We start from the raw sequence: 18,923 nt of genomic DNA, 5'->3' as shown, positions 1-18,923 counted from the left end.
AAAATATATCCTTCAATCACTATATACCGGAACTAACAGCGGAAAAAAGTACTGCCTACTCCCTATGGAAATCTACAAAATACCTGAAAAGACCAACTATACAAAATCCTCCAATTAAAAAACCCAATGCCTTGTGGGCTAAGAGCTATATTGAAAAAAACGGAAGTGTTTGCTGATCACTTAGAAAAAACATTTAAGCCTCATGAAGCACATCATGCACCATTGCTTACAAGCTGAAAACCAGTTCTGTTTGTCTTCGCCTGCAGAGATAAAGCATGAAATAAATCTCCTGAAATCTGAAAAAGCACCCGGCTTCGATCTTATCACCGCTGAAACCTTGAATAATATTCCTCAAAAAACATTGATTAAGCTAACAAAAATTATAAATGCATGCCTTAAGCTAAAATATATGCCAACGTACTGGAGTTAATAATGATACCGAAACCTGGCAAAAGTACTCACGAAGTGTCATCATACCGTCCGATCTCCTTGCTACCTATAATGTCCAAACTACTCGAAAAAATAATTCTGCAGCGGTTAAAGCCTTTAATTGAAAACAAGCGCCTTATTCCTACGCACCAGTTCGGATTTCGAGCAAAGCACTCAACAATCGAACAAGTGCATAGGATTACAAATGTGATAAAAGAAGCAATCGAAAAGAAAAAAGTGTGCTCTTCCATATTTCTCGATGTTGCTCACGCCTTCGACAAATTATGGCATGACGGACTACTCCATAAAATTAAAATCTTGCTTCCAAGGGAGTTTTCGGACCTATTTACTTCGTATTTAAATAACAGATATTTCAGGATCAAGTGCGATAGCTCTTATTCAAGCCTAAAGCCGGGGTTCCACAAGGCAGTATCCTTGGCCCTCTGCTTTACGTGCTTTTCACATCTGACCTACCGGTTTCTGAGACTAACACTATAGCTACCTTTGCTGACGATACATGCATTTTAGCAATTGGAGACGATGAGACACAGTCCTCTCACAAACTTCAGGAAGATGTTAACAAAATCACCGAATGGACTACAAAGTGGCGTATAAAACTTAATAAAGCCAAGTCACTTCATGTGGATTTTACAAACAAAAAAATTCAGTGTCATCCTGTATATATTTCTGGCACGAAAATTCCTTACTCCAATACGGCGAAGTACTTAGGGATGACGCTTGATGCCAAACTATGCTGGAAAGAGCACGTTAAAATAAAACACGTGGAATTATACCTCAAAGTGCAAAAATTAAACTGGCTTACTTGAAGGAGGTCTCCTCTTTCCATACAAAACAAACTTTTAATTTATAAACAAGTATTTAAACCTGTGTGGACTTATGGTATACAGTTATGGGGCTGTGCCAAACAAACTCATATCAAAAAAATACAACGATTTCAAAACATGTTTCTAATGAACGCAGTGAACGCACCATGGTATGTGAGGAACACTGATTTACATTGTGACCTCAAGATGTCATTAGTATCAGAAGTTGTCAAACATTACGCTGTAGCTCATGCCGAAAGGCTCGAAAAACATACTAACCCGGAGGCTCGGCGACTTGCCAATTTAGATGAGCAATGCCGGAGACTTAAAAGAAAAAAACCAAATGATCTTGTTCCAGAAATTTTGATGACTGACAAATATATGTAAATTTCTGTCAGCTGTCTTCCAGTTATATACGTATTTCCTGTAAATACTGTCGAATTTAATAAAATAATATTACTTGATAGTTTTGAACTAGGTGTAATGAAATGTATTTAAATATTTGTAACGTTCCAATAAAAAAAAAAATTAAAAAATTTAAATATTAATTAATGAATTTTTTAATTAAACATTTTTTTTTTATTTTAATTAAATCAAATCCTTTTTTAAATTTTGAAATTGTAATTTTTTTTTTTGTTTTTAATTTTGTATAAAGTTTGAAGCTTTGAGTATATATATTTTTTTGTTTGGAAAGATCGAAATTAACCTACATATTGTTATTGTTGTTTTGTAAAGTCCAGTTGAAAGCCAAAATATTATCAAAAAATAAAAAAAATTAAACTTGCATTTTAGCCTAATAGTTTTCTTTCTGTGTTCTACCACTTGTTTTTCAAGTAACTGATTATATTTAATTAAATACATACATACATTTGTACACACATAAAAAATATCTCCTCTTTCTCTTCTCTTTGCAGGTATGTACCGAAAATGCCCGTTATTTATATCCTCAAATATTTCACTCTGGCAGTACTCTGAAAACCGTTATATATGGCGCATTGCCATTTGCTAAACTCATTTTCATTTCCAAACATTTTGGTAAGTGGCATCTTTAAACAAAATTTACACGCGCCAACATGCGTACGTTAAGTCCATTAATTTTGATTATTTAAGACGCAATAGGTGGTCCTACCCATGTGTCAGCTCGACTGCATGAGCACTCGAAACTCAACTTAATATCTCGCCTATACTCTGGCAACACTACAGTCTATTCGTACTCACAAAAAAACCAATAACAACAAAGGTAAAAGCAATCCCTACACAGCAATTCAACTTTACTCGTCCCCAGTGATGCAACGGGCAGGCAAATAAAACGGGGCAAAGAAAAGCAAACAAATATTGCAAGAACGTGCAAAAGAATAGTGCGCACTCACCAGAAACAAACGCAAAAAAGCAGCAAACGTTGAGGGCCTGTGCATAAATATAGAGTTGTTGGTAAACTTGTAGGTTTTGCTTAGCGTAGGTGAGGTCGTGTGGAGCGCTCTTATTTATATGGGATTATTATAGGTGGAGTGACCGTAATGGAGTTGCCATTCCATTTTGAAGAAGAAAATAAAAATATAGCAAAACTAGCTTAGAAGATGGCAAAATAAGAAAGAAATGCCAACAAAGGAAAAGCAAACATATCCTGCCGCATCCTGTTTGCATTAGTAGATGGGTATTTTGCGGCACAATAATTTCAGTTTTAGTTTATAAAATCTTTCTGTTCTAAAAATAATTCTCTAGAGGTAGACCTTACATTGTTTTCGGGCTTTGGCTTGGACTTTTCTCGCAATTTTCACAAGAGTTTTAAAGCTTTACGTTCTCTTTGGTGCGATTTTGCACAATTTAATGATTTCAAAATTGTCCACCGGCCAATAGTCGCTAGTGCCTTCCGATTGTAATATCAGTAATTGTGCATGACTTGGCGCAAAAATTCTCGGACTGGTGCAAAATTAAGTAAACTAAAAATGCGTTTGGCAAAGTTGATTTATTTTACGAACATACAAAAATACTCACTTCTTTCTCTATGCACCGCTTTGCATAGTCGTGAAGCATACCACCTCGTTTTTGGAAATCTAGCGCAGGGTAGCGGTCGCTGGCCTTTGTAGGTCTTGAGTGTCTGCCCAAGGCTTTCTTTTCATAGTCAAATATAATTTTTCAAACAAAAAGAAGTTACTCTGAGCTAAATCTTAATCATGAGAATGCGGGAAGTAGTTTATAGAGAGAATGCCATTTTTTTCAAAGAGTTTGTTATTAAAGTGAAACAATGAGCTGCCGCATTAGCATGCATTCCAAATTCTTGTCAAACACAACTCATATGCGACAGCAAATGCGCCATAGCACCAAGATAGAACACAGTATGCATCTTTTGGCCCACTGTAAGTAATTTTTTCTGAACAATTCGCTTAGAATCGAGAAAATATATCAACATTTACTTCCCTTTTGGTTTTTCTAAACGCGATTTTTTGGGGTTTGGGATCATCTCTTTGCTTCCATTCAGCGTTTTGGCGCTGGGGTTTAGGAATATACTAAAAAACGTTACTATGTTCTGCGTTATTTTTGCTCTAGTTTGGATAATTTTTGTCTTCCTTAACCCATTGAGTTCGCGTTTCACGTGAAATTACGTCATAATCCATCCGAAGTGTATTGCCGTGAAATATGCGTGAAATTTCGTGTGTAACTCACGGCAAAGTAGTGACATGACAGCGACATGTTTTCATACACAGGGGCGATGCTCATAAATGTAACGTTTCCTCTGACATTGACAATAAATGTTGCTGATGAAATTTCACGGCTGTTAGAAGTTAGTACTAGCCTTAACGGGTAATCTTTGTAAGTCCGGCGAACACTGTTGCTCTTTGTTCTAGTTTTCTCTCTAATAGCTTGTCGTATTGGTCTCTCTTTTCTCTTTCGTTAAGATTTATTATTATTAAAATCAGTGTGACAAACTTGTATGCAAATTTTTTCATACAAAAAATCGAAAAAAGCGACAGAGATTACCTAAATCAATAGTCAATAGTCAATTTTTTTTTTTCAAAATTGACATACAGTTAATTTATACTTTAAAATAATATAAATTTTTTTTCTTATTTTAATCATTTAAAATGGCGGATGTACACTCAATTCTTCCAGGAACGTCGCAGCGGGGCTTCTCTATCAGCGGGCATTGAGCATCGGCGTCAGTGACCTGAATACAAAAAACCAAAATTTTTTTTGTTTATAAATATCATAATTTCTATATGAATTAAACAAAACAAAATTAATTTTGGGGCGAGTTTTCCTACTATTTTTTTACTACTTTTTCGAAAAATTCTCGAAAATTTGTAAATTCACATAGAAACTAATATCATAAAAAAGATTCGTGGAAAATTTCAGGGAGATCGGTCAATAACTTTTCGAATTCGAAAAATATAGTTTTGAGAAAAACGCGTCTAAAGTTTGAATACTACGTAACTATGCCTCTCTCAGCGCTCGACCGCAAAGAATAGAGTCGTCACGGTTGACGATCTATAATATAAGAAATACTTAAATTTACGTTCTAAATTTTTTTTGTCATATTCTTTAAGGGTTATATTAACATTTTATGGAAAAAAAAATTTTTTTTTTTTTGATATTTTACAGGTATCTGTCTCCTTAATGAACTGAAACTAGAAATAGAAACGACTAGAAATAGAAATGTTTGGAAAACTTTTGTTGAGGCCTTAAGCTCGTAAAGGAATACGGAAGAAATAATAATAATACCATTGCACCCATTTATTTATGAACGTCTTCGACTTCTTCAAATATTTTCCTACAGATGCGCGGAACATTTTTGGACCTTCAAGGCAGTTTTTTCATGAGCGGGAACTCGTTTTTTAAAAACAGCGCATGCTTTCTAAGTTTCCCACAGCACCAACAAATTGCACAACACGCATTGCGAAGAAGATACGCCTATTTAGCGACATTTATATTTATTATATATTTTACAACGGAGCTCTAAGCTTGAGATTTACCGGACACACATCCATTAGACAGTCTGTACATGCATACATATGTGCCTCCGCTTTTGTGCCACACTAATTCGCATTTGTCTGGCAGTTATTATTCTTCACATCGTTCGGTGCGCTTTACACAGTGTCGAACAAATAACCGTTGGCTTAACCGTAAAATTTGCGAAGATGCCACTGCGATTGTGTGCGGTGTGTATGCATGTAAAAAGTTTTGGTGCACACTTCCACTTTTTTTGGTGTTATTACTCGCAGACGTGACTGCGCTCCTCGCTAGTCTTCTTGCAATTGTTGTTGTCCCTCAAAGCTAAGTGATAATCTCAAAAACCTTTACGAAGTTTAAAGTATCGTTGACAAGAGCAAAAACAACAGCAATAATATTAAAATAAAGGTTGCACTGCGCACAACTTCGCTAAGTGAGCGAGCGGATGAGCGGCGAAACATGTTGTAAAACTAAAATTGCAAATCGAAACGAGTTGAGTGGTTTTCTTGAATGATTTTAATGCTCGTTTGAAGACTGTTAATTGCTGCTTGCAAATTTCGATTAAAACAGCGCAGCTTTAAAATTTAATTTGCGGAATTGTTTGAGCGCATCGGGCGAATTAACTACGCTTGAAGGGAAGACGATGTCGATGAGCAGCAAATTAGTAGTCAATTGGCAAGTTAATTTGCATGCGTTATATTTGTAACTGTATTTTTTGTATTTTTTTGCTTCTTGACTAATAACAGTTTTTATTAGCCTCCTTTCCCTTATTCGCCGCCAAATCGCAATTTTATTTCCGCCCAATAAACGACGACAGTTGTGTGCGTGCGCCGTCAGCGCAGCACGAGTGTGCAAGTTAGGTCAGCATTGCCGTGGCGCAGTGCGGCACGTGCCACATGCGCTAATCGGCTACCGAATGCTTTGTGGGCTACGCGTGCTTGCACAACATAGAATGCGTGACAATTGTTTGCTCGTCCTTTTTTCTTTGCCACTTTATTGCACCTTTCGAAGTGTATTTCTTTTTATTGCACCAGATCTGAGCTTCACCGATAGTGATCTGTAAAGCCCACTGCAGCGCCATGGTTGCGACTGCGAAAAAAGGGCAGCACTGGTTGATGCCAGGCCGCAACAAATGCTTTAACTTACCAACACAAACATCCAAGTGCAGCATCATTTGGTGTCGCGCACACCCACCGCGGCCACTCGCGCGTACGACTCATGTTGGCAGCAGATGTAGCCTCGGTAATGCGGTGAGCGGCTACTCATTGCCGTGTGTGTCGTCGGTGTTGTCGCTAATGTTGAACTGGTTTTGTTTTCTTGTGCTGTGCTGTCCGTTGTATGCTGCCGAACTTTACTCGAATTCATGCCATACCATTCGCCGGAAATCCATTAAAAATGTGTCAGCCCGTTGCGGCTTCGTTCGCACACTCAACTCCCCTCTATGCATTTTCCATCGTTGGCTGCTGCATGTACGTTCCGTTGGTCGTGAGCGCTGACCACATTGCTATAGTAGGAAAATCGTATTGCTGGAGCTCAACATTTCGTGTTTGCTGCGCTGTTTCTAATGCATGCAGCAGTTGCTCCTTTTTCGTTAGACTGCGCGAATTTGCGAATTTGTTGGCTTTGGTTGGTTCTTTCACTTATCTTTTTCGTCGTTTCCATTTGCTTTAGTTTTGTTACATTTCCTGGTTTAAAAACTGGGCCTCGCTTCAATGCAAAGCGAAATTTTTCTAGCTTTGAGCACGCTTCGTCTTGCCTTCAACTCCAGTTACAGGCGATCCAGTGCTGCGCCTGCTTCAACATATGCGCTTCGTACGTTGCTGCCACATTCATCCATTCATTCGCTTATCCGTGCTTGCCATTCGTGTGTGCGCTTGTGTGTGTTTTGGATATGTGTCGCTTGTTTCGTTGCTCGCCTGTTGGTTTGGTTTTCGACAGGAATTATAACAGTAAAACGTGCAAAGTGCTCAGGTTGTCAGAGTAGGACTTGTCAGTGCGCTTACACAGCGACTGATGCCACAAACAACAAACATTTATGGTGGTTGTTGTTTTTGCTGTTGATACAGATGCTTGCCAAGTTGCCGTAGCTGTCATCAGTGGATTTTTCGGTATTGGAGCATCATCATCTGGTGTCACACACTCTACTTCAGTCTACTGGCATTGCGGTTGAAAGTTGTCGCTTGCAACTTTGTAATGTACTCCATCGCATGAGTTACTCTTCATCCACCTTACGTAGCACGTTTGCAACGTTTTCCCCTTGTATTCGTGTAGTCGAAGTGTGCCGAGTTTTCCTAGCTGCGTTGTGCTTGCTGCCTTCTCTGCAGTATGTTCGTTTGGTGCTGGACAATGGGGAGGGGGATAAGACATTTCTGCTGTTGTCATGTCCATTTGTCCAACAAATGTTGGCGATTATTTTTTATGCCATTTGTCTTCCATTCTGAGTAGTAAGATATCGACTTGGATAATATGGATTTTCATGCAGAAAGAAAGTTTACTAGCTGAAAATATTGTTGTAAATGCTATGATAAAGTGCAAGTCGTCAGAAGAATGCATTCAACAAGGGCAATCCTTGATGTGAAAGCTTGTTGATAAACACATATTTTTTGTGGTGAAATTATGAAGCGTAATAAATTTCTACACATTTAGATAGCATCAGAAAGTTTTCTTACTTAATCTTATTTTATGGTTATTTAAATAGAAGCCAGATTTTTATATTTCTGGACACGTTTTATATTTATTGCATTAAAGAAGTCATCCTGATTGAAGTGCCAGCCTATTTGATTTTACAGTGCCACAATATTTCAATAAAAATAAAAGTACTAAAGCTGTTATACCTACATCCCTGGCGAGCTGCCCCTCCAAATTGTATTCTGCGTTAATCTTTTCTTAAAAATGGAGGATTAGTAGTATTTACATTCATTTTATAGCTTGCATACAAAAGCTACGCTCATCACATAAGCGACGCTTTGACCGTCAAACCATTTAGGTTAGTTAGTTAGGATAAATGGCTGCCCAACCGAGGCCCCAATTGGTCAAAGAATAAAATATTTTCATTGTGATGCCCTACAGAGGAAAAACGGAGCGGGAAACAACCTAACAGGAGAGAAAAAGGAAGAAGAGGCTTTGGATTAGAGGATGACGACCATAGGTATGATGCAATTCACCAGGCGTGTAATGCTTAAACCTGCTGTGTCCGCAGGTGTAGCAAAAAATGAGAGCCCTGACGTTTTTGGCCCGACGAGCGCAAGACAACTGAGGAGAAGGTGCTGAGATGATTCAACCTCATCTTCCAAACAGTTTCTGCAGAACGAATCAAGTCTCACCGCATGAACACCTTCGATATTACGCTCATTTAGGTTCCCGGTTACAGTGGCATAGGGTAAACACCGCGAAATGCGAGGTTGGGATTCCCTTGAGAACCTGTCATGAGCCACGCGTCACTCAGCGAGCGCTGGGTTAATGCGCAAACGTGCAAAGTCGCGAAATCCTTCTAGCCACGGGTAGATCGGGGTCGACCGAGGGGGCTTCTGAGGCTAACAAACCTACAGCTCTCGAATTTGGTGGGTATCCTTACCGGGTATTGCCCGTTAGGTATCCATGTGGTAAGACTTGTTTTCACATCTTATTTTCTTTTCATAATCTCTACAACTCACTCCTAGTAAACATTCATTGCCTTTCACTTATTATTTCACTCACCTGTTTTCAAAACTCGTTTTTTCTTTTTATTTCATTTATCTGTATCCACTTCATTCATCTCGAGACATTTGTAATTAATTGTTAAGCATTGCCACGTGAGTGCATCCGGTCATGACTTGGCTATAATTCTTTTATTTTAACACACTTGGTTAATTTTTTAATATTTCACATGCCATACCAGCGCTCCAAAGCAAAACAGCGGTGCGATGTCCACACCCTTGCGTATAGACAAGCAACCGTCCCACATTCGACATCATTAATTCTGGTGTTGACGTTTGTTGGCTGTCATTATAGTTTGCGCTGCATAAATATAGAACGTAAATAAACCACAGATGAAAGAATATACACATGTTTTTTTAGGTACATACCAGTATTTGTATAACTGTTTCTAAGCTTCAGCCTGTTGCTTCAAATTGTATGTAGAGCACTTCGTAAATTCAATATCCGCCTAAAACACCACGAATCCGGTAGCTGTCACTGGCGCTGCTAATCGAATTGAAATGAAATGTGTAATTGGGTGAAAGATGACCAGCGCACGTCAATGCTGTTGCTGCTATTGTCTACCGACTGGTAGTGCCCAACACGACTAATGATGCGTGCCGCCGATGAAGTGCGAAATGCTAATGAGTTCGAAAGCAACAAAACGAGCGCAGAACTGTGTTTGTGTGATGGGTACATTTGCTGTTTGCTAATGACATTTTTGTTGACATTTGTTACAGTTGCGAAAAGGCCACAAAGCGAACCGCGCTGTTGCTGTTTTGCTTTCTAAGTGTCCATTTGCTGGCAAATTATTGTCATAGCGAATTATTTACGGCTAATCAGCAGAGTAGTTGCTTTTTGTGAGTTTTATTTATTTTCATAAAAATTTGTGCGCCAATTTGTGTTACAATATTTTGATGTGCCAATAGTGCACCTTATCTAATCAGGCACAGTGAGGAAATTTGTGATTTAAGCGCCAAATGCCGAGCTACTTCAAAGCAATCATGGAGTAGTTGACCATTCTGCTTGCCATAAATTATCAAATATTACGATACCAATTCTTGATTTGATTGCTTTGCATTGTTGACAAAAAAAAAAAAAAAAAAAAAAAACAACACGAAAAAACAGGAGCAGCATTTCAAGTTTAATCGCCACGTCGAATGCTCTTATCATTATTGCTATGCACACTATTTGCTCAGGTTTGTTTTCTTTACCTTGCTCTTAGTTGTTGCTTTCTGTTCACCCGCTTTGCGCATTACTTCAAATGTCTTGAAGACGACGCTTTAGATAATAAATCATATGCAGTTTACTCGCTTGCAAAACAAATAAAAATACTATAAAATAACAAAATCAAAGGAAATTTGAGCAATCGTTAGCGCAATTGACGCTCTTCCGTTCACCAAATAACTACTTCATACTCTTTTAGTTTCTGAATGTGTTGATTTGTTATTGTCAACCGCGCTGGCGGCCGAAGTATGCACGAATTGCACACCAGCCCTTCTCGGCAGCCAATCAAACGCCAGCAATCGTTCGTTAGAAATACACGAACGACTATTTTGTTGGCAAATAAACACTTGAACGCCTTAAGTGGCGAAGGTAAATAACATCGTTGTCGTCATCGTGCCGCCGCACGAGACTTTTGTTGCTGATGATACCAACTCACTGGCGCTTACGTGCACGTACTCGCGCACTCAGAGCCTATTTCATTTGCTTTTGTTCGTGTGCTCAAATTTTATGTCTCTCACTCACATATTTTTAATTTACGTTACTCAGCAGTTGGCTGGCTGTTCCACAAACTTTTTCTCAGCCACTAGGCTTTATATTTTCATGCTCTCTCTCTCTCTCTATCTCTCTTGTGGATCCTGTTTGACTTTTTTATCACCAAACTATTGGCTTTAGTGTTACCATCGCTTACATATTTTCGCAGTTTGCAAACTTATTTTACTTATTTTAATTTTAATTTTGCAAAGTTCGTCTATCCGCCTCATACAACCGACTGCACGACCGACAGTCTGACAGACCACGCGATGTCGGTTCGCAGCACATGTCTCACAGTTGGTCAGTTGTTTTTGTTAGTTTGGTGTGGACTTTGACTCTATCATAGAGTGAGTTGCGAAAGAAAAACAAAATGCGACAACAACAAACGCGATTTGGAAGTATATCACCGCCACATTAGTTGTGTTTAGTTGTTGCCATTTGACTGTTTATTGTTTTTATTTGTGCGTTATTTATTTTCGCTCGGTTCTATTGCCGTTATAGTTGCTGCTGCCGCTTTGCACTCGTCATATTGACTCGCTGCCTCTGTGCGGTACATTCCTACTTGGGTATTTGTATATTTTTTCTAGCTCATATTTGAATTCTTTTTTTCTAAACAAGTTCGAGCGTCCAAGATAATATTTTTATGCCAAAACATATGGCATTTATTGATTGGGTTATTGTATATACCTATGTACAGTGGCTCAATAAAGAACTCGGACAAACCTTAGTTAAAACTTTGTATAAAAAAACACTGCTAAAATAAAGGCAATTTGAAACAACATTTTTCGATTTCAAAATGCTTTATTTATATAATTTAAGAAATAACAAAAACATAAGATAAGTCGTGTGCACTTCTTTTACAATAACAAAAAAATTCAAAATGAGAAGAATTCACGCCAAAAAAGAACTCGGACATCTGGCATCACTTCGTAATTTCTGACAGTTTAAATGGGGTGAATCCCATTTTTTTAATTATATATAGTTAATTGAGGAACGATCGACAGTTTTGGAAGTAAATTGTGTCAAGAAAATTGTGCCAAGTACGCATTTTCTTTTTTCTTTTTTGTAAAACGAGTCCACAACTTGGCCAAACTTCGGTGGAAGTGCGAAAAATAATTATTGAGCAACATAAAGATGGAAAAACCATGCGTGAAATCGGCAAACTTGTAAATCGACCGCGATCAACTGTATGTGACACCATAAAACGCTTTAAAGAATCAAAATCTGTAGATAACAAAGTGAAAACAGGACGGCCAAAGCTTTTTACGGACGCTAACGAGCGGTGGATCGTAAACCAAGTCAGAGAAAATCCTCATTTAAGTGCTCCAAAACTTACAACACAAGTTAAAGAACATCTTGAAATTGACTGCAATCCAGAAACTTTGCGATTAGTTCTAAGAAAAAACAACCTCAATGGCAGAGTCGGAAGAAAAAAACCCTACATTAATAAGGAAAATAAAAACAAACGAATTAGTTTTACAAAAACCTATAAAAATAAGGACATTGAATTCTGGAAAGATGTGATATTTTGCGACGAAAGCAAATACAACATATTCAGATCAGATGGGCAGTCGTACGTATGGAGGAAGCCAAATGAGGAGCTGAAAGAGAAAAACCTGCGTGCGTGCCACTGTTAAACGCGGTGGCGGTTCAGTGATGGTTTGGGGATGTATGTCCACCTCCAGACCCGGAAATCTTTGTTTTGTTGATGGCATAATGGATCACAAGCAATATCTTTCAATTTTAAAAAGAAATTTAATTCAAAGTGCTGAAAAATTGGGTATAAAGGAACAATTTTATTTTTACCAAGACAATGACCCCAAGCATAAGGCGCTTGATGTTCGCTTGTGGTTGATGTATAACTGCCCGAAAGTGCTCAAAACTCCACAACAGTCCCCTGATATAAACGTCATTGAGCATTTATGGGCGCATTTGGAGAATAAACTTAAAAATCACAAAATTTCAAACAAAAAGGACCTCGAAGCTTCTCTTAAGGACGAATGGGCTAAAATTGATCCTTCCGTTTGCAGAAATTTGGTGGAGTCAATGCCGAGACGACTAAATGCTGTTTTTAAATCCAAAGGGTTTCCCGCAAAATATTAATTTTTATTTTTATTGGCTTTTAAAGTAAAATTAATTTCCATGTCCGAGTTCTTTTTTGGCGTGAATTCTGGTCATTTTGAAAGTTGTTTGTTATTGTAAAAGAAGTGCACACGACTTATCTTATGTTTTTGTTATTTCTTAAATTATATAAATAAAGCATTTAGAAATCGAAAAATATTGTTTCAAATTGCCTTTATTTTAGCAGTGTTTTTTATACAAAGTTTTAACTAAGGTTTGTCCGAGTTCTTTATTGAGCCACTGTATGTAGTATACGAATGAATTTTCCATAGAAGATATAAAAGTTAATGCCAGATTCCAATTTGTATTGGTGTAATGTAAGGTAAAGGTTTCAGGACTTTCAAATAATAATATTCAAATATAATATTAAAGAGAAAGAAGCAATTCCTCTATACAATTCTAGAAGCTCCAAAAATAAATCAGTAAGAAAAGGACCCGTGCTCAAATTGGTGAAGTCATAATTCACATCAAAGTCACCATTAGCAGAACTGGAAGGAGAGTTAATTTGAGAGTAAAATAGGTGGGTACGTCGAGTTCACAAAAATTGTCTCGTCTGTCCTGGGCTGCTAGCTGGGTGATAGAAAACATTTCTGGGTAAATTAGTATTGACAAAGTAGAATTAACCAAAAATTTAATGATTCAATTTTTTAACTGTTCCTAGAGCACAATTAGATCTGTAAATAGCAGCCTATCGTCATGAGAGCGGGAGAAAGCTTGCATAGTGGGTTGACTGACTATTTACTAAACTAACAATTTTCTGAACAACACTTCTATGAAATATGTATGTATATGCAAAGGGTGATTCAAAATTTTCTACATTTTTGGCAAACTTAACCATGGAGCGATACTCAGTTGAATAACGTGTAAAAGTGATGCAAATACGAAGTGTACTGAAGCGTGCGCTTCACACAGCAGTGTGGGTTTCATAGTAAAATAATTTATTATACTTTCTAACTTCCAGCTGGCTAAGATTCGTTAGATATTAAGTTTTCTTACTGCTATTCGACTTTTTGTGTCAACTTTTAGCGCATTGTTGGATTCATCGACCTTCAAAAAATAGTGATTTGCCGCTAAGTTGAATCATTTCGAGTTTAAAAGGGCATTAGGATGTCTCCAACTAGTAGGTTTTTGTGGGTGAGACTCATTTACGGAGCTCACATTTCGACGTCAGAGTCAGTTTTGTCACTAATTAAGCTATAGGATCTCCTGGCATGCTCCAGAGTCCCAGTTTCGTCTTTATATTAAAATATTATTACTTAATGTTGATTTTTGGCCAAGGTAGACATGGCACCGGACTTAATGAGAATTGCATGAGATAATGAGATCGCATCCACCTTGCCCCTTTTACCATTTCCAATTTACTTTTATCATAAACCTTTGGAAAATCAAGAAAATTCGGATCTCCCCACCAATCATCTGAAAAAACACCCTTTATCATTTTTCTGTTGGTTAAACTTTTTTTTATTCTATTTGCTGCTTTTGTTTAACTTTTGCATTTGTATTTATATTTGCATTTAGTCAGTTTGCGTTTGGTTTTGTGCGAAAGTCGTTAGTTTACTCCTTTTTTTGTAAGAGCGGCTGTGTATAAATAGTTATTTTTTCGGTTTTTCTTTCTTTGTTAAACAAAATTTTTATGCAAATAACTTCATTGCGAAGTTTGTACAGCAGTTGAAGCGATTGCCGGTTGTTAGATGACAATTGCAAAATGAGTTGGCCAATTTCCTTTGCGTATGAAGTTTTGGTGCTCGATCAAAATTAGAGCTGCTACTCGTACAAGCACCGGTAAAGCAAAATGTTTGTTGTAAACAGATTTAGGCAGTTTTATAAACTTCGGATGCTGCACAGAATTCACTAAACTAAACAACCGTTAGCCTTCAAATCAAGTTCAACGAATTCAGAAATATTTTAGATTAAAAAAATAAAGCTAACCTTCTACATTCGCACATCACATGCGTGCATGCATACAAACGTATGTGCGCCTACGCGCGTAACTATGCCATAAAGTGTAGACAAACATTAAAATTTGTTATTATTGCTAATCTATATTTTTTTATACACTTTGTTACTTTGAAAAATAAACAAAACATGCGAAATAGTAAGGAAAAAATTGTTTCAGCGAAAAACACTCGATTTTTGAAGGTCTATCTCCCCCTCCCTCACTTGATAATATGTACTTGCTTTGTTTCTATTTCGAATTCAGTTTTCGGCCTTCACACCAGTCAAAGAAGGAAGTTAGTCGCCGCACACATACACACACCCATGCAAACATAGTTTTCGTTATCACTCACTCGCATTGGCACTCGTTCGCCAGATACACTGGTGGCAAGTCACATGAACTCACCTGCTTTTCTTACGAAAATTGTATTTCATTTCCTGTTAAGGAATATGCAGTTTGGGCAAAATTAATGTATGTATGTATAATTGGCGTGTACACCCTGTTTGGGTGTTTGGCCGAGCTTCTCCTCCTATTTGTGGTGTGCGTCTTGATGTTGTAACACAAACAGAGGGACCTACAGTTTTAAGCCGACTCCGAACGGCAAATAGTTTTTTTTATAAGGAGCTTTTTCATGGCAGAAATACACTCGGAGGTTTGCCATTGCCTGCCGAGGGGCGACCGCTATTAGAAAATACTTTTTCTTCATTTTGGTGTTTCACCGAGACTCAAACCTTCGTTCTCTCTGAGCTCCGAATGGTAGTCACGCACCAACCCATACGGCTACGGCGGCCGCCAAAATTAATGGTGCTAAAAAAAAATAGGAAGAAACGACTGGCATACTTCGATGAACTCAGCCAAGATCGTTTAGGCGGTTGTTTCACGATAAAAGAAAAAAGGAATAAATAATAACCTTTATATAAACAATAAAAATATTATTGTAAAATGTTGATTTTTCGTAAAACGGCAGCAGTTTTAAAAAAGAAACGAAAATTGTATGAAAGAAAAACGATTTAAATTTTTTTCTAAATGCCTTAATAATCGCCTATAACACCGGTTTAGAAAATATGGTTTCGAGTAAAAAGCGTTTGATTTTAGTTTGGGGAAAAAGAAATACATTAATTTCTCGGTAGATGGCTGTAGTGATAGACATCTCGTAAAGTATCGATCAAAAAATTTAAAATTGATATTCGTTGTCAAGCTGACATTTCACACTAAAAAAATCGTTAACAATGGAAATCAACAAAAAGAAAATTCGGTACATTGTACAGTTTTTCTTTCACAAAGTGGAATTCATGCCGCTGAAATTGTGAATGGTGTTTATGGTGCTGATACTGTAACAGCTAATTACTTGTAATTTTGGTTTCGTCGATTCCGATCAGACATTTATGAATAAAGAAAAGTTTTAAACCACTTGCGCCAAAATTTTACGCAAAAATAGTGGATTTCTTTTCCCCCCAAGTTATATATTATTTAAAAAAATAAAGAAAACGGATTTTCTAATAGCGGTCGTCCTTTGGTAGGCAATGGCAAACCTCCGAGTGTATTTCTGTCATGAAAAAGTTTCTCATAATTTCCCGTTCGGAGTCGGCTTGAAACTGTAGATCCTCCATTTGTGGAACAACATCACGACGCCCACCACAAATAAGAGGAGGCGCCCGGCCAAACACCCAAAAGGGGTGTACGCACCAATTATCTATATATATTGTAAAACCCTTAAGGTCGCCTATTGATGGAATGTATGTTAATGTAAGTGTAGGCATAGTATAAGATACACCCAATAATGTAAACGTAGAGTAATGCTAAGAAGAGATGTAGTATTAAGTAAAATAAGGCAACCCTAAATGACAAATGGAAGAAAGAATAAAATGGAAGTCACTTCCGCTTGGATCGTAAAAATAGCCAGTCGTTTTATTTCTATCAGAATTTAATCGTGAGCCATCCGGCTTTAAAATATCTGGAAGTACCCTCTATTTACAACTCAGGTGTGGGGTTGTGCAAACGCAACCCAATAAACTACACATTTTAAAGATAACTTTAATATTTTGCGAGATAATGGCAAATATTCGCCAAGAACTAACTAACGTGCTGACTGAGGCTGGTGTGGAATTTCCAACTACAGCAACGACAACCCAATTGCGCCGATTGCTGCGGGATGTGGTAGGAGCCACTCGGAGCACGGAAATTTCAAGAAATGACGATAATTTAAATTCTGCCGCTACTGCTGGTACTGCCGCTGTTGATGCCACTGCTACTGCCGACGTTTTCACCTCTGCTGACGACACTGCCGGTACTGACACTAATGCTGCTATTAGTGCTACTGCCGCTATTGATACTACTGCCGCTATTGATATTATTGCCGCTTCTGATGTTTTTGACTCTGCCGCTACTGATGTACGTGCCGCTGCTGACGTACGTGCCGCTGCTGACGCTACCAATATTAGAAACTGTGGACGGACTAGTATGTTTATTGGTCTAGATGAAGAGATCGCAGCTTTGCAAAGGCGGGTAGAAATTCTCAAGCTGGCCAAACAAATCGAAGAACTCGAAGGCCGTCCGAAAAATCAGAGTATACGGCGTCTGGAATTTGGGGACCTTGAACATGCCATCCCCAAATTCAGTGGAGATGATGTCACTTTAACGGTGAACCAATTCCTAAAAGATTTTGAGGATCTAATGGAATCGACTGGAGCTGACGACCGATTTAAACTGCTTGCACTTCGTCGTTCGCTGACGGGCACGGCGAAAGTTTTCCTGACGACAACAGTAGCGTTGAACTATGATGCGCTAAGGAAAGCGCTAAAAGACGAATTCGACATATCCGTCACACGGCATGAGATATATAAGATGTTGGCACAACGTCGCTGGAAGCGGAAAGATGAGTCGCTGCACTGTTATGTGCTGACAATGCAAGCCTTAGGAAAGCGAGCCAATGTCAGCGATCTTGAGGTTATTGATTTTATTATTGATGGAATCGGGAATGTCCCAAACTCGCATATCCTTATGACGGCCCGAACCTTAGACGAATTCAAGACGCTGGTGATCCGTTTCCAAAACAAATATTTTGCAGTTGGCACGGCACAGACAGCAGCTCCCAAAACAACAAAACCAGCAGCCGAACAAAAAATAAAGTGCTACAATTGTTCGAAGGATGGCCACATCAAACCCAACTGCCCTTACCCTATGCGACCAAATGACGCCTGTTTCCGATGTTGGAAGATGGGGCACGATCACCGATCCTGCCCGAACCCACCAAAAGTTTTGAAGCCCCGAGAAGTTGCTGCCGTACAAGTGGATACAGACCATGACGTGGTTGGCGCATTTAATTATGTAAGTATAGTATTAAAAACCGATGTTGAACCTTTAGTTATAGATTTAATGGCTTTATTTGATACCGGTAGTCCGACTAGCCTTATCCAGGAGTCACTGGTTCCTAAAGGGGTCCAAAAGGAATGTGTAAAGAGACCAGTTCAAAAATACAAAGGCATTGGTGGGAAATATATTGAAATACTTTATGTTTTAAAAACTTTTGTTAAATACTGTGGAAAAATTGAAGAAATTGAATTAAATGTAATTTCCAATAGAAATATGACTATGCCAATTATTTTGGGCCGTGACTTCCTGGGGTTGTTTAACATTAAATTATCAAAGGCACTGAAGAAATATAGTAAGCATAAGTTGTTTCAAATACGGTCCCTTATGGAGCCAAAAAGCTTAAATTCTGTAACCGACTCGAATGCATTTATCGCAGTTGCGGAACAGCATGAGTTAGGAAGAAACCATGCTAGTAAAATCATTCTAAATGATTCCTTGTCTTTGGGTGAGTTCACTGCCGTTGACGTACCTGACATTTTCCATATTGATTTTTCATCTGACGAATGTAATGTTGACGTGTGTCCTAACATGACTAAAATCTGTCGTGATAAATTAAAGCAGCTTATTAATGATAATTATTTAAAGTCAAAAATAAAGCCCGAACCATACAAATATGAGATGAAGATTCATTTGACAACTGACGTTCCTTTTCATTCCGCCCCCCGCCGATTGTCATATTTGGAGCGCAGCCAAGTGCAATCCATCATTGAGGAACTTCGTGAAGAGGGGATCATAAGACCGAGTGACTCGCCGTATGCCTCAGCCGTAGTATTAGTGAAAAAGAAGAGCGGTAAAATCCGTATGTGCATAGACTATAGGGCCCTTAACAAACTTACCATCAGGGATAATTACCCGTTACC

The 18,923-nt window shown here is 38.1% G+C and overlaps 1 protein-coding gene and 1 long non-coding RNA gene across 3 annotated transcripts; one reads left to right on the top strand and one right to left on the bottom strand.

Moving 5' to 3' along the window:
- Positions 1–4,338: 4,338 nt before the first annotated feature.
- LOC128859196 (uncharacterized) lies at positions 4,339–9,931 on the bottom strand. 2 transcript variants are annotated; one of them, XR_008454110.1, is made up of 4 exons: positions 9,266–9,931; positions 9,076–9,197; positions 8,898–9,017; positions 4,339–4,419 (listed from the first exon to the last, which is right to left on the bottom strand). It is a non-coding gene; the product is annotated as an uncharacterized LOC128859196 (long non-coding RNA). The 2 variants fall into 2 exon arrangements; XR_008454109.1 differs by having other exon boundaries at positions 8,898–9,197.
- On the top strand, positions 9,902–18,177 carry LOC128859195 (uncharacterized). The gene is made up of 2 exons (XM_054095975.1): positions 9,902–18,018; positions 18,090–18,177. The coding sequence occupies exons 1-2, from the start codon at positions 16,744–16,746 to the stop codon at positions 18,096–18,098; spliced, it is 1,284 nt and encodes a 427-aa protein (XP_053951950.1). The 5' UTR covers positions 9,902–16,743; the 3' UTR covers positions 18,099–18,177.
- Positions 18,178–18,923: the final 746 nt, after the last annotated feature.

Source organism: Anastrepha ludens, chromosome 3, assembly GCF_028408465.1.
Source record: "Anastrepha ludens isolate Willacy chromosome 3, idAnaLude1.1, whole genome shotgun sequence".
Classification (NCBI taxonomy): domain Eukaryota; kingdom Metazoa; phylum Arthropoda; class Insecta; order Diptera; family Tephritidae; genus Anastrepha; species Anastrepha ludens.
This window is presented reverse-complemented; position numbering and strand designations above follow the sequence as displayed.